General features: G+C 35.7%; 1 protein-coding gene across 2 annotated transcripts in view; it reads right to left on the bottom strand.

Moving 5' to 3' along the window:
- Window positions 1–15124, bottom strand: part of LOC129367504 (CUB and sushi domain-containing protein 3-like) — a 230972-nt gene that overhangs the window by 111294 nt on the left and 104554 nt on the right. For both annotated transcript variants that reach the window (XM_055042010.1, XM_055042011.1), the window contains exons 27-31: window positions 14383–14574; window positions 12847–12985; window positions 11282–11469; window positions 10757–10951; window positions 5641–5757 (exon numbers count right to left, since the gene is read on the bottom strand). In XM_055042010.1, the coding sequence (XP_054897985.1) occupies window positions 5641–5757; window positions 10757–10951; window positions 11282–11469; window positions 12847–12985; window positions 14383–14574 (831 nt within the window). The remainder of the gene's footprint in view (window positions 1–5640; window positions 5758–10756; window positions 10952–11281; window positions 11470–12846; window positions 12986–14382; window positions 14575–15124) is intronic.

The raw sequence follows: 15124 nt of genomic DNA, 5'->3' as shown, positions 1-15124 counted from the left end.
TATTGTTCGACTATGGTACCCCCTTGCAGTCTCAACAGACTCTCTTGCTCATTTTCTGTCCGTCTTGTTACAGCCTAGATTTATTACAGCAATCAGTCAGCGCTCCTGTCCTGCCTCCTGACACATTCTGCAGCAACCATTATGCATATGTTGTTGTTATAGACATGTACGCTGGAGCTATAAAAGGCCTCAGGCAGATAAACAGAGGTGAATAAATGTTGTGTCTATAAAATCTAATTCACCTGGCCCCATTAGGGAAACATTTCCAAAGAGAGTTGGGTGAAATGAAACTTTCAAAAAACTGACAAAAGGCTTAAAAAGACACAGAAGTGGTCATTTTCCATGCAAAAACATTTCCAAAATTAAGCATGTAGAGGATTCAGTTTAGGCACAACATTGTGACAAATATGGGCAACTTTCGAGTTAAGCTGCACAAAAATCTCTGATGCATTGTTTATTCTGACATCGTTCTATCTGAGCCATAATTAACTTTGCGGGTGTCTAAAATCTTTGGAAAAATAGTTGATTTATTGACTCAGGTTAAAAGTTGAGGAAAGTAATAATGGGGAATTATTTCATGCAACAATGCTTATAATAATCAACTTTTTCGAAAGATTATAGACATCCGTAATGCATTTCTCTTTAATTTGAACACAAATGGATCATGTCTTCAACATCCCAAGAGACAATTTCTAAACAATTAACCAAAAAAATGAAAACTTGATTTTACTTTACACACTTTTGCTCTAGAAGGTTCCACTAATTGACAGAGTAAAGTCTATTTTTGAAGCCATCAATGTTCATAAAGAAGGCAAACTGAACAAACAAATGCCCTGGACTAAATGCAAGAATGGCAGAAATACTGTTTGACATTTTTGTCATTTCTAAATGTCCATTCATTTGTTTTCCTTTTGTGCAACATTGCACAAAACATGATTGAACCTTGTTTCCCATCTTGTCAAGAGGTCATTCATCCTGCTGGATGTGATGAAATTGTCATTCAGTGACTGCTCGACTTGGTGTAAACAAAAGTGAGTTTTGCGGGGCATAACAATTATACATTTTTTCAAGAAGTGCCAAACGGAAAGTGGCCAAGGCTGTTGCCCTAACCTGACAGGTAGAATAATTAATCTTTTCATAAAATAAGTCTAACTATTTGTCTAAAATGGGGCATAGATTATTTCCAACTAAACAATAAATCATAAAAGAGGAAGTATGATGTATATTTTCTATGGTGACAATATGTATCAACTATTCAAACTGTTTAACATGACTTGAATTACCATCAACTGCAAAACAAGTTGCATAACATAATTCCCCATTATTCCCCATTATTACTTTCCGCGACTTTTAACTTGAGTCAAATAAGTGTTAAGTATGTATACCTTAAACACTTTTATATTTTTGACAAGTTTAATGGGATTATATGTGATTGAGCGAAACAACATTCTTGTTCATAAGTAGACAAGCAGCATCCTGAGGACCACACTGATTATGAACAGTTTTAGAGACGTTTCAAAAATGATTGGATTACAAAAGAATATTCAGCTCTTTAAACATCTCAGAGCTCTGTTCAATCCTCCATCTGAAAATAATAACAGCCCAGCAAAACGTAAATCTACCAGGCCAAGTCTGGCAGATATTACAGCATTAGTCAAAGAAGCAGCATGGAGGTGATTAGTAACTCTGGAGAAGCTGCAGAGATCCACAATTCAGGTAGGATAATAAATAAGGACGCTTATTAGACATAGTTCCACAAATTGTGGGTTTATAAAATAAAAAAAAGGGGGGGGGTCAAGAAAATAAAGCTATTGGGGAGCCAAAAAGTCACATTTGTAATTTTATACAAGCTTAATAAAGGGAAATTCTGGAAGCAAACCTGCTATAGGCTGGATCTTGGTTCAATTTCCAACTAGACAATTCAATGCACAAAACATCTCAATCTTTAGATGAGAGATGCATGAGTCAAAGGATTTTTAACTTTGCTTCATTTTATCATGAGTAAGTTTAAATTCAAGAACAAATCTAATAAGCTCAAAAGAGTCTTTTTGTGTTTGTTTCTTATTTGCTCACATAGTGATTTCAAGTCAATCATTTTAAACTCAACAAAATCCACTCCATTCCTATATAAGCAGTGCTACTAATTGAGTCAGTTTCTTACATCTGTACAGTTTAATTTAAGCAGCTTGTGAAGCAGTTCCTCAACAAATGTGCTCTCAGCAAAGCATTATATTTTGCAAAAAAAATATCCAAAACCAATGTTTTCTGTTGTTTTGTAGTTTGCAATATGTTTATGACTCACTGAAATTGTAAATATATTGTTTAAGCACAGATTTAAAGCTGTTTGCTACTCTGGTTCTCTGATCACAACCACTGTAGTCATAATTACAAGAGGCCAATAAAATGTAGATTTTAAAAGATTGCGGGAGGGCAAGATACAGACATGAGTACAAAATAATCTAAAATAGCTATAAATACCCTAAACACTTAGTTTAATATAAAAAAATAGATGTAGCTTCATCTTGGGACCAAATAATCCAAAAAGCACCAAAGTTGTAATTCTTTCGGTCTGATTTTTGTGAAAAAATATCAAAAACATAACATACAAGTGGGAAAGTGTTTTGTTTCTTTTCGTTTTTTTAGCAAAAGCTCTGAAGGCCATGATTTTTTGTGCAATACTGTATACTTTGTCTTTTAACTTTTGAGAGTAGCAATTGTTACGAAAAAACCCAAATTGCACTCTTAAAATCTCATTTGCTTCTTCATCGTTTATGATCTCCAATTAAGAAAATCTGCAACCTTAAAGAACACATCCAGAGATTAGTGAGTTGTGTGGTGAAGTTAAATAAATGACATGGAAACTCCAACTGAATTCAGAGTAAAAGCTTCAGAGCTTGCATTATAATTTCATGCTGTGAAATGATCATGTAAAAAAAGAAATAGACTCACATAATGATTTAATCCTCAACCCTTCATATATCCCTCAGGTGGAAGCAGAGTCAGGAGATGATTTTTGTTTTATTTTATTTTTTTTCTGAAACTGCAAGCAAGCTGACACAATGTCTCAAAGGATTATAGTATGCCACAGATCATATGAAGGACAGAATAAGACACACATCTGACACTCTACCCTCGGCGGTTACAAATTTCAATCACCTGTGTACGAGCCTCTGAAATGTGATTCCTTTTATAATACTGCCTAAAGCTGATTGTCTACTGTCAAGCTGCAACAGAGAGGAAATAATTTTTCCTCAAAGAGCCCTATCTGAAGGTTGAAAGTACCAACTTTACTGCTCTGGTTTATATGTAGATCTCAGGCCTTTATACTATATAATACACACATAACGGAGTAAAATAAAACAAATATAAATGCCAACAGGAAGAAAACAATTTTTTGATACAGAAATGTCATCCTAAAGAAGAGTATGTCCATGTACTTTACAGTTCACATACTAACATGAGCCTCTGGGTTGTTTTGATGCCCTTCATCTCTGTAATTGTGGTTCTGATGTCTCTTGTCTATGAAACAACAGTTTCGCCAACGCAATTTCACTGGCCAATCAACCAGAGGACGCTGTGTTCTAAACTAGAGATTGGTACTTTGGCCAGAGTGAGCAATGTCTGCTGGAAAATGATGTTAGAGGCACAATAAAGCTTGTCGGAAGAGGAAAGCCTGAAGTGCTTCAATATGTCCGAGTAGATGGCTCCACTGACTGTGGATAAAACTTGGTGGACAAACAGCAGCAGGTGACGTGGCTCCCCACTGGAGGCTCTGAACCTCAAACAACTTGGATTCTGTGCCTCTGCACTCTTCACCCAGACTCTGGGACCTCGATTTCAAAATGAAATGCAAAATGTACTTTCATGTGAAAAGAGGTCTTTGAATCATTGATTAACAGTTAAATTCTTTGCTGCATTAGCCCAGATAAGAGGCTTTTAACGTTGTTTCTGGTTCATGTCCTTTGGACTTAAACATGATTCTCTCAAGGTAAGTGTTTATCCCCCTTTCTCAAGTACCTTTTTCTACCCCACTTTTCTTCCACTCAACTTTCTAATAATATTCTTGGATATGAGGACTAATGTATTGAAATTTATTGGATTACTGCTTTTGTTGGAGGAAGCATTGACTTGAAAATGATTAAAAACATATTTCTAGTGGTTTTATATGATATTCAAAAAAAACACTGGGGTTTACAGTAGTTCTATGCAGTAATAATCAAAACTAATAGAAGGAAATGTTTAGAGTATATCACTGACTAATTATTCTCCATATAACTCAAGCTCAAATATCACTAGATATTTTCTAAAATGCAGATATATGGGATTTCTATGTTATTCATAAATTGATTGAAGGATAAAATACCAAAATAGTTTCTTTATAAGGCTTCTGGGGTTTTTTCCCCTTTAAAACTACATGTTTATTTGGTTTTAGTTTCATTTTAAAAAGCTTGATGTGTTACCCTCTAAATAAGAGCATGTGCTATAAACATTCACAACATCATGCTTTCATTTTCAACCCAACATCGTTGCTTTGTTCCAACTGGGTTGTGACTCCCAGTTGTTCAGAGAGCATTTCAATCAAGCCACATCACAGCTGTCTTGCTCATCATCAATAGCTTCGGTTTCTACAGCACATCCCCAAAAAGAAAAGTCAGAGGCACAGGTGGGAATATTGCTTGGCAAATTCTACACACCATTAAGCCTGTGCCAGCAATTTAGGAAAGACAGCATTTTGATGCATTATTTATTAAAAAAGACCTGTGGGTTCCCGGACACCAGGAGCAGCAGGAGATAGGAGCAAAAGATGTAAACAGTCAGAGAGGATCATCACACAAGGGATGAATGTGTGTTTCATGAATGTGGGGGTTTAGTGAATAAAAAGCTGCCTGGATTTCTGCAGCTTATTATGAATACCAGGGACTGTTGAGCAGAAATATGTCAAGGTCTTCATGGGATGTACGCAAAATTTTATATAAGCAAATATGCCCCGATCAGCTGACAATTCCTCTGCTCCTTCTATTTGCACAAAGCATTTGCGGTTTGACCGATCTTTCTACTACTCCTGCTGGGAAGACCATTTTTCATGTTAACATTTACAATTGTTTGCTCTGATTCAAGCACATCCATGATGAACAGTGACTGAGAATCACACATATCACATTCAAAGTAACTATGTACCAACAGAGATTTCCTTTGTCATATACCAGTAGCTAACGTTTTCCATCATCTTGACCCGAAAATAATCCCTTTGTAAGATTATATAGATTGAATAACAGGTACTTCAGCACAGGAAAAACATTCACTCGAACACAAATGGCTGTTAGCATCAAACACTGAAAATGCACAAATTAAGCTCTTCAGAGTAATGAATAATGCAAGCCGGGATGTTTGGATTGGTAATTCCTTGTCACCTGTGACCACATTTGACAGTAAGCTTGTATTTTCTCATGTAACATGTCTGATCCTCATTTGACAAACTTCACAAAACCCTCCACAAAACATTAACTCTGGAAGTTAAATATTCTTGCTTCAGGTCTGAAGTAAACATGCTCCTTTGCAACTTTACCTCATAAAAATGGACAGAAAAAGGTCGACATCATTTTTCTAGAACTTCATGCAAATAATGCTTAAAATGCTTACCAAAGTCTCCCGGGACAAAGATGTCATAGACACAGCTCTGACCTCTGGTGTAATTATGTGGGTAGTTTGGGGAGAGAACTGTTCCCTCTAAACCAGTGAAGTGACCTCCGCAGGGAGCTACAGGGAAACAAGAAACACAAAGGCAAATTTAACTAATGTCAAGTAGTCATATCATACATCATACATCCTGGGAGAAAACTGAATAAACTACATACAATTTATATGTGGAAGAATGCAAAATAAGCACTTAAAGAAAAGAGTTTGAAAAAAGAAAATCCTTTTCATGTTAAGCTGCTGACAAATATTCTTGCCAGCACATTGATAACAGTTTTCAGAAATGTTTTAGAGACATTTTTATGAGTACAGGGTGAGCAGCATCCATCTGGATGAAGTGATCCTACAGGTGTACACACTTTTTTATGATGGTATGAAACTAAATAATCAAAAATCAAAATCAAATTTTATTTGTATAGCACATTTCAGCAGCAAAGCATTTCAAAGTGCTTTACATTATAAACACAAAAAAAGAAAGTCATGCATCATGGAATAAACGATACATTGTTACATATTACATTTCAAATACAATTCTAAACAGGTGTGTTTTTAGTTGAGATTTAAAGGAAGTCAGGGTTTCCGCTGTTTTACAGTTTTCTGGAAGTTTGTTCCAAATTTTTGGTGCATAGATGCTGAAAGCTGCTTCTCCTCTCTTGGTTCTGGTTCTGGGGATGCAGAGCAGACCAGAACCAGAAGACCTGAGAGGTCTGGCAGGTTGATACAACAACAGCAGATCTTTGATGTATTGTGGTGCTAAACCGTTCAGTGATTTGTAAACTAACAACAGTATTTTAAAATCTATTCTTTGAGCTACAGGGAGCCAGTGGAGGGACTTTAAAACTGGTGTTATGTGCTCTATCTTCCTGGTTCTAGTGAGAACGCGAGCAGCAGCGTTCTCATCAGTTCCAGATCACTGTAGATAAGTTATGATTTATTCATAAAGTCTGGCCAAATTAAAAAGAATAGGATTTTTACACAAATCTATCCTAAGTAAATGTTGACATTTTAACAAAATGACCCAAAGCAGAGAGTTAAAAACAAAACAAAACAAAAAAAACAGAAATATCTAAAGGACAACTTTAGATCTAAGATAATTTTTGACATCTCTTCTTTGTAAAAATGGAAGTGAACAGTGCCCAGTTTTGCAGCATGAGAGCAGCTAAATAGAAATTAGTAAATGGACTATAATCAGACAATAGTCAGAGGTGGAACTGGTAAAAACTGGAAGGCTGTTCTAAATGGGATTGGTGTTAAACATGTGGTTTGCACATCTTCTTAGCCTTTTTTAGTAATTATATTAACTGTTTTATTCATTTACATTCATCGCCTTTTTGTCATTTTGCACACATAACTACTGCATGTGTTTATGGACTATATTTCCTCATATTACTGTTGACAGGTATTTATTTGGCTAATAACTCAGTAATATAGGACTAAATCTGCCCTGCATTTGTATCGCATTCTAGAAACTCATCTTAAGCTCCTCATGATATACCTAATTTGCCAAGAGGCTCCCTCATGTGCTTATGTCAGACCTGACGGACGGAGCCATCAGGTATGGGACCCGCAACAGTAAACAAACATGCACTCATTTGTCAATGGATAGTTGTCACCAGCTGCTCTAGACCAACTCGACCAACACACACGGGTGCCACCACTTCATATAGCAAAACACACAAGAAGCATTTAGAAAAAGTTATTTAAAGTGACCCATAAGCAATTTAGTCATATTTGAATTTTGAAGAAGCAAGAAGCATGAAATTAAACATATGTGACAATAGCAAACGGGACTCTCACTCATGCTATGCTGATGAACATATGGGAAAGGTAATTTAAGGAAACTGCTCTTAGAAAATACCCTATTGCTCTGGGTCTCTCATTTTCATGAGAGACCTTAAAAAATGAGTTTTCATGGTGTAATGCTGAACATGAGATTCGACATACTTCTGTGTTTTCTTTGATTGGTTAGAATTCCCTAGATGGTCAGGAAGAAAAGTAACATTTTTAATTAAATGTGGACATTATTTAAACTTTTAAGATTAAAGTTTTAAAGCGTTGTTTCGAGAAAGATCAGATCTTCAGTGTAAGAGTCTGCCAGACAACAGCTGTGAATAAAGATGTTCAGCGTTCCAAGACTTTGAGCTGATTGCATTTAAAGAGCCTCATCACCACTTAAATGTGAATTATTTTCATAGAAAAAGGAAACTGCTAGAGCAAAATCAAACAAATGTAGGGACAGAAACGGGATATATATTCTTTTTTTTTTTTTTCAAGATTGTTTGAAAGCTTAAGGAAAGCAAAGATTTAGTCAGTTTGAATTAATGCCTACAAAGGTGGATTATCTTATTTGATAAATCCAGGATCAACATGAATATCACTATATATTAATGTTTATTTTACATAAAAGCTTTTTTGTCAGTCAGGTTGGCAGAGAAAATATTACCACTTGAGTTTACAAAGAAAAAATCACTGTGAAATAATGTACTTTTAAATCATATAAAAGTATAAAATCCTCTCCATTGCTACTCAGTATAATTCTAATGCATACTTCAAATGGATCTTATTTTCTTTATTTTGTGCCATTTCTATTTTGATCTCATCACACACCATGTCATTATACAGAGGAACATTTCAAGGAGAGGTAAAACTGTAGATAATTTTCACATAGTCTCATATCAAAAATCTTCTTGAACTCTGCCTTTAAGTTCAGCAAATTCAAATCACACCAGTGAACTCTTCCAACACCATGCAGAATTCATACTGTATAAAAAGTGGGACAAATTGTTTGGAAAATTGAGGCATGGCCAAATCCATATTATCTGAATTAAAAGATGACCATTTCCTGCTGAAAACCTTGTGTTCACTTTGGCAGACATCGACTGCTGATGCAAACCATACCGAAGGTAAAAAAAACATGGTAGAGGGCAAAATGTCAAAATGGATTTGTGGCTAAATCGTATATATACACCATAAAATAGTAATGAATTCACCATGAAAGGGTTAGTTGTGCCAGAATGTTTTGCACTTCCATTTTTACAAAGAAGAGATGTCAAAAATTATTTATAATAATGACTAAGTGGTCATCTGTGAACAACTGGAGACAGTTCTAGAAGAAAATCCAAGTGGAAATGTGCATAAAAGCTTTGAGAATATGCAAAAGGATTTCCATGGGGGTAAGAAGTGTACCACTTATCATTAAAGGATATATGTGGTTAAAAATGTATACACTTTTCATTCATTAGAATAGAATAGTAAAATTCTAAAGGTAAAAATAATTTTGACATCATTGTTAGTCCTATTCTAGTCCTATTCCAGTATGTCAACAACAGAGTCCTCTTCGATACAAGTTTTAAAACACAAGTGGGTATGGTATGAACACATAAAATAGTGAATATTTGCAAGAATGCAGCTGCTGATAATACAGTTTGACATAAAATAAAGTACACTTTTAACCTTTTCAAAATATGAAAAATGACAACTACATCAGCTTATCTCTAAATAAAATGACGGAAGAGTCACTCGACATTCAGTGCATTGGTGCATGACATTCAGCTCGGTTGGGTGATCTTTTCAGACTTGGTGTCTGAGTGACAACCGTTGCAGAGGGATGCTCATATTCTTTAGTACTACTCTTATCTTCAGCACTGATTAGTCAAGTTTTGCACGTTCCAACTGTAAAGGTAATGAATTTCTCCCTGGCGTGAAAGTGGGTGATCCCATTTCCCAATGAAATAGGAGCTAAATTGTAAGTTAACCTTAGCAGATACGATACTTCAAAAATCCATTAAGTGTTGTAATTGTGGGGGAGATACTGTGTAGTTTCTTCCATCACCTTAAATTGTTTCTATTTCTTTCTTTACTTTGTAACACAGACACGTTTCTTTAAACATCTTTAAAATAAATTCTTGGTGTAAGCACTTTCAAAACACAGAACAAGGCTTGTGACAGTTTGTTTTCTATGTTTGTATGTACATTAAACATTTGGTTTTGTGCTGTTATAATTTTTAAATAAAAAAATTAAGTAGGTGGACATCCATTTTCATCACTGAATGTTGAACTACAGATTCTGATTATTGAATAATAGGCCACGTCTTCATGCATGAAGAGCTCTTTACAGGATATTTTTATTTAAATTTAATCTAGTCTGTATAATGAATGATGTTCATTTTCTAAAAAACAGACACAAAAAATTTGGACCTTATCAAAATTTTCAAATTTTGAAAATCTGAACATTTCAAAATCTAGGCTTGGACTTTTCTTAAGTCCAAGCCAAAGAAAAGTTGGAAAAACGTGTTTTTTTTTTTTTGCAACTAAACATAGGATTTAACTTTCCGTCTCTTTGAGAAAAGACAGAAACTATGTGGAATAAAGCTGAGGTTTCAGGCTAGTGTAATAACCAAAAGAGTGTTATGTCCTCCACATTGGAGTTAAGCTGCTGTATCAACATTGAGAGCTAAAATTCCTCAAAATCGTGTTATGTTGCAACAAAAATGAAGTATGAGCTGGACAGGTGGGCAAGCCATCTGCAGTGATTTGGATGCTGTACCCCTGAGAAGACCAAGAATTTGCTGGAGGGATTTTACATCTAACGCAATTAGTCTCTAAGAGGAGCTGGAAAACATTTTACCATGAAAGAATATACATTTTGGAAGAGACAAAGCCCAAAATATAGATTGTTATTGAGCTTTAAAAGGCAGATTTCTAATCTAACATAGAAAATTGGCTGCAGGTCTTCAAATGTATTTGACTTAATTTTCTAGAAAGGAGATTTTCCTATGAGATGATTGTGATCTATGTCTGTAAGGCGTTTCACCTAAGCTAATGGTAATGAAATGATTGACCAGACTGTTCTGTGCATTCCCTTGCAGAAGAAAATACATTATTACAGTCCATGCTTAGGATCCGCATGGTGCATAAATGTTGTATGAATATTTGAAATAAACTACAAGCCCCTATTTTATCCACAAAAAGTCATGACATTAAAGTACTTTTTGTACTAAAGCTGGATCTAGTAGTAAAGAATTAAGCACCTCAGGGCTTTCATAGCTGACATGTCTCTTACCTTGACAGGTAGGTTTGGCTCGGTCCCATTCTGGTCTCTTGCTGTTGCCCATGACACATGTGAGTGTGGAGTGGCCCTGAAGCAGGTACCCAGCCTCACAATGAAATGTCACCATAGATCCCAGCTTGTAGTCTGCACCCATTCTAGTGCCGTTCATTACATTCCCAGGATCAAAACAAGCCTCCCGCAGTTTTGCTGTCAATCAAAATAACAAAGCTTTTACAAGAGGAATAACTGTGAAACATAAGTAAGCTCGTACTTGGGCATAAATTAATATAAATGTAGATCATCAAACAGAAAGCAAGAGATCCGCCAGAATAATTAAAGCTCCATAAACGAATGGTGTATTCATTTGGTAAACAAGTAAAAATACAGGGATAAATTCAAGGCTAAATAACATAGCCGTGGACATTTCTAAATTCAAATTTCTTCATTTATAATTCATCACCGTAAAATCCCGCCGCGCCAACACAGAAAATTATTCTGTAAAAATAGAATCTCACTTTGCAAAGGCAATTACAGTACCTTTGTATTCCAAGTGAAAGCCAGTGTAGCTCACAGTGCCATCGCTTCGAAATGCCAAGTACATGAAGTTGGAGGTGCTCTCAATCTTCTCTGGAAGTTTACTGTCTTGGAAACTGCCAATCAGATGAGCGCTGCTATCAGGCCCATCATATATGTACAAAAAGTCATAGTTGGGTTCAATGCTGAAGCTGTGAAAAAAGTAGCAAAAAAGACAAAAGATAAAAGTTATTGTTTTGCTAATGTCCAGCCACCAGAATGCACATTAAGAGATGGTTTTAAAATGAGACTACGTGTTGCTGTGCAAATGTGAGTCAGGCCAAGAGATTTGCTTTGTGGCTTGATACAAAGAGATATATATATAAAAAAAGAAGATATCTCACCAGAGAGGTGAGAGGAGATTAAATTGTTGTGACACTGCAGTGGCACAAAATCTTCCCAGACGGCGATGGCAATGCAGTGTGAAAAGATCGTTTCATATTGTAGCACTGTATATCAAATCAGATGCCGCACCAAGAGGGAGAGGAGCATTTGTTTTCAAAATAATGAGCACGGTTTATGACAAAAATGTAAATAGCTTTGAGATAATTGCGTTTGAGTTAGATCAAGGCAGCTCCAATTTAAAATCATATCTCCATTCTTTCATTTGGGATTCCCAAGAGGGAGCCTGGATTGTGGTAACTTTATTAGCGTTTTGTTTTGAAAGAAAAAGTTGCAGAAAAGAATTCTGGAGACTTGTTTCTACTTCAGTGAGAGAAGACAGATGCTGCTGAAAGGATAAACCAATGCTGTTCTGTATGTCTTCATAGAAAAAAAATATATATATACATATATATGTGAGAAGAAGTAGTCCTATGAAATTTTTGGAGTCAGGCCACATTCTTAGTTTGCAATTAATAATATAAAGTTCATGGTCTGTTTTTTTTGTTTTGTTTTGTTTTCAGCACAAGAAATGAGCAGCACTCATATCACACTTCTTCCACGAAGTGTTCACCCAAATATTCAGTGTCAGCATGTCTGAGCAAAGTGGATGGAATGTCTTCCAGCTGTCTACTGAGAAAATTCAGAATTCCATTATCTCCAAATACACCTGGACTCAAACACGGTTCTCTGCATAGCACACATTTCAAACTTTTCTCCATGCGGTTATGTCTTAGCTGGTTCCACAGCAGAAAACAAGCATTTCTATGGCACACGCTGAGCTGCTGTGCACCAAAGGAGAACTGGGTTCATTGACTTACGGCCAGGTTAGAAACATAACAGGTTTGGAAAAAGCTTTATTCTTCAAGCCAGTAAACCATGTCCTCAAAATACAGAATATAGTTTTTTGTTTGTTTGTTTGTTTTGAACGATTAAAATTTTACATTTTTACACAGTTGTCTGACATATATAAGACTTTAGCACAAAATTGGTATAGGGGAGAGCTGACCCCGAGACATTAATTTCACACTATTGTTTTCTGAATAATGGGAATAAGTGGTATAATTCATGCTTATTCTATTTAAGTTGTACATGGTACGATGGCTTTATTCATAAATTGTCTTTAAATTATGACATTGTCAGTTTACCTGATGAAGGCCAGAGAAATCACGTAGTCGGAGTGAACTGCAATCAGCCAGTCACAGTCTTTGCTGTGTGGGTACGGGTGTGGATAGTTTGGAGACAGGATAAATCCAGAAGACCCGGTCACATTCCCACCACATGGGGCTTAAGTGGTAAAGCAGAAAAGAAGAAATAAATAGAAGAAAAACGGCAGGTACAAAAAGTTATTCAATGTTCCTGTCCTCCTGCAAAGTCTTTATGCAAGCAGAATTTGGTCACAGGTGGGGAAAAAGGAGGACAGCAGGTCATTCAATGGAAATGACTGAACCTTTATAACCTCGTTTGACATTTTAGCAGCAAAGAATTTAAAGAATAATCTTCTGGGCCTCAGTAATAGGCCAAAATTAATGTTTTTCTAATGTTTTAAATGAAATATTGCATCATAGTCATAACCTCTAGTTTGTTATACATTCACAATGACTAGCTTAACATATGAATATTTCACAAAAAAATTGTTGAGAAAATAAAACTATTATAATCAGCTGTCAGTTACTTTTAAAATGATAATATCTCAAGACAAAAGATAAACAGAAACTAAAATCAAAATTCTGATTAAACAGTCAGTGCTTTTTATTTTGAATAACCTGCGATGTGACCCTTACATTGATGCTTGCTTCCACACCTGAACATGAGATGCAGGTTTGGATCTCATGTTTATGAGATTCATGTCTGAAAATATTGAGACCAAGTTTAAAGTCTTTATTTTTTTGTTTATTTGTTTTTTTTTCTGTTTTATGTGACATTCAGGCTTACGTCAAAGTATCTAACAAACATGCAGAGTGAACAAATATGTTTTAACACAATCAAAGTACTCTTACATATTATGTGCATCTAAAAATATATTAAAGTCTTTCCAGATATATAAAAAATAACATTCTTATTCTGTAACTTTAATACAGTAATTCAGTGTTTAGGGTTCAAACTTTTATTGAATTTCAGTCCATAAAATTAAAAAAAGACATTGATGGCAGCTGAATGTTGTAAACTCCTCTTACCCTTAAATAAGACCAGCTTTACAATTGTAAAGGATTTGTAATGATTGTACAAGACCAGTAAATGCAACAAGGTTCTTCAAAAGCTGAATACCACTGTCCTTAGATAAGCCACCAGCAACTTTAACTCCATTAAACTACTTGGTGTAATTATTTCTAATTGCATTGTTAAGTAATTAGAAGCTAAGCTCTAATAAGTCAATGTGACAGGAGACTATAGCCCTCAGTATTTAACAGGCAACTGAAGTGGATTTGTCCACATAAGAGCTGGCAACAGCTCAAACACATCTGAAGAGTCTTGTTTAACCTTCATGTATTTTAAAGACACCAGTGAGGGAGAGCTGCAGCCTGTTATTAAAGTAACTTTCACTCTCCTCTTCTTCTCACTATTTCTCATTTATTCTGATCCCCTATCTTCCCTCACTCCCTCCTTCAATCCATACACTCCTCTATCGCCTATGCACATCCATCCTTTTCTCTCCAAGTCACACTATCGCCCCTCTTCCTCACCGATGCAGCTTGGAGGGCTGGGCTGCCAGTAGTATCTATTTTCCACTTGGATGCAGGTGATTCTGCTCTCTCCCTGCAATTCATATCCCGGATCACAAGAGAAGGTCACGGAGTCGCCGGGCTCCCGCCCTTCTCCGTTGCGACTGCCATTCATGGGAATACCTGGATCTCTGCAGGCTGTTGCCAGTGAACCTGAAGGGCAAACATATACAGAGATACACACATGTGACACATCAATACAGTAGCATATGAATTTCAGGATCAAACGTGCAGGAAATCAGTGAAGAACATGTACCCAGACTTATATCTCATAGTAGACAGCTGTTAAGCTGAAAATATAGGCAACACTGAGCAAATTACTGGCTGATATCAGTCAGACCACAGCTGTGCAGCAGCTCAAGGACTGCAAGGGTGGTCTAGTGAAAAAAAAATAATATTTCCCTCATATATTCCACGTTTCAAGACTATTAAGGGTTTAACTTGAAATTTGTGAGTTTTATACAATTTTGTTGCTTACATAGGAAAGTGTAATTAGCTTAGAAAATAAAATAATCTGAAGGTTGAATTAAAAAGTGCATCCCTGACCTAAATGATAAAGACAAATTTAATGGGTTTGTTTGTCATCAATGCAGACATTCCATATTCACAAGCTAACTAAAAAACAACCCAAATAATTGTCACCACAAAATCTATGAATACATTTTTCTAATTACTTTGAGAAAGGGAATTTGTGAAATTACAA

Source organism: Poeciliopsis prolifica, unplaced genomic scaffold (genome assembly GCF_027474105.1).
Source record: "Poeciliopsis prolifica strain line A6 unplaced genomic scaffold, Auburn_PproV2 SCAFFOLD017, whole genome shotgun sequence".
Taxonomy (NCBI): Eukaryota; Metazoa; Chordata; class Actinopteri; order Cyprinodontiformes; family Poeciliidae; genus Poeciliopsis; species Poeciliopsis prolifica.
This window is presented reverse-complemented; position numbering and strand designations above follow the sequence as displayed.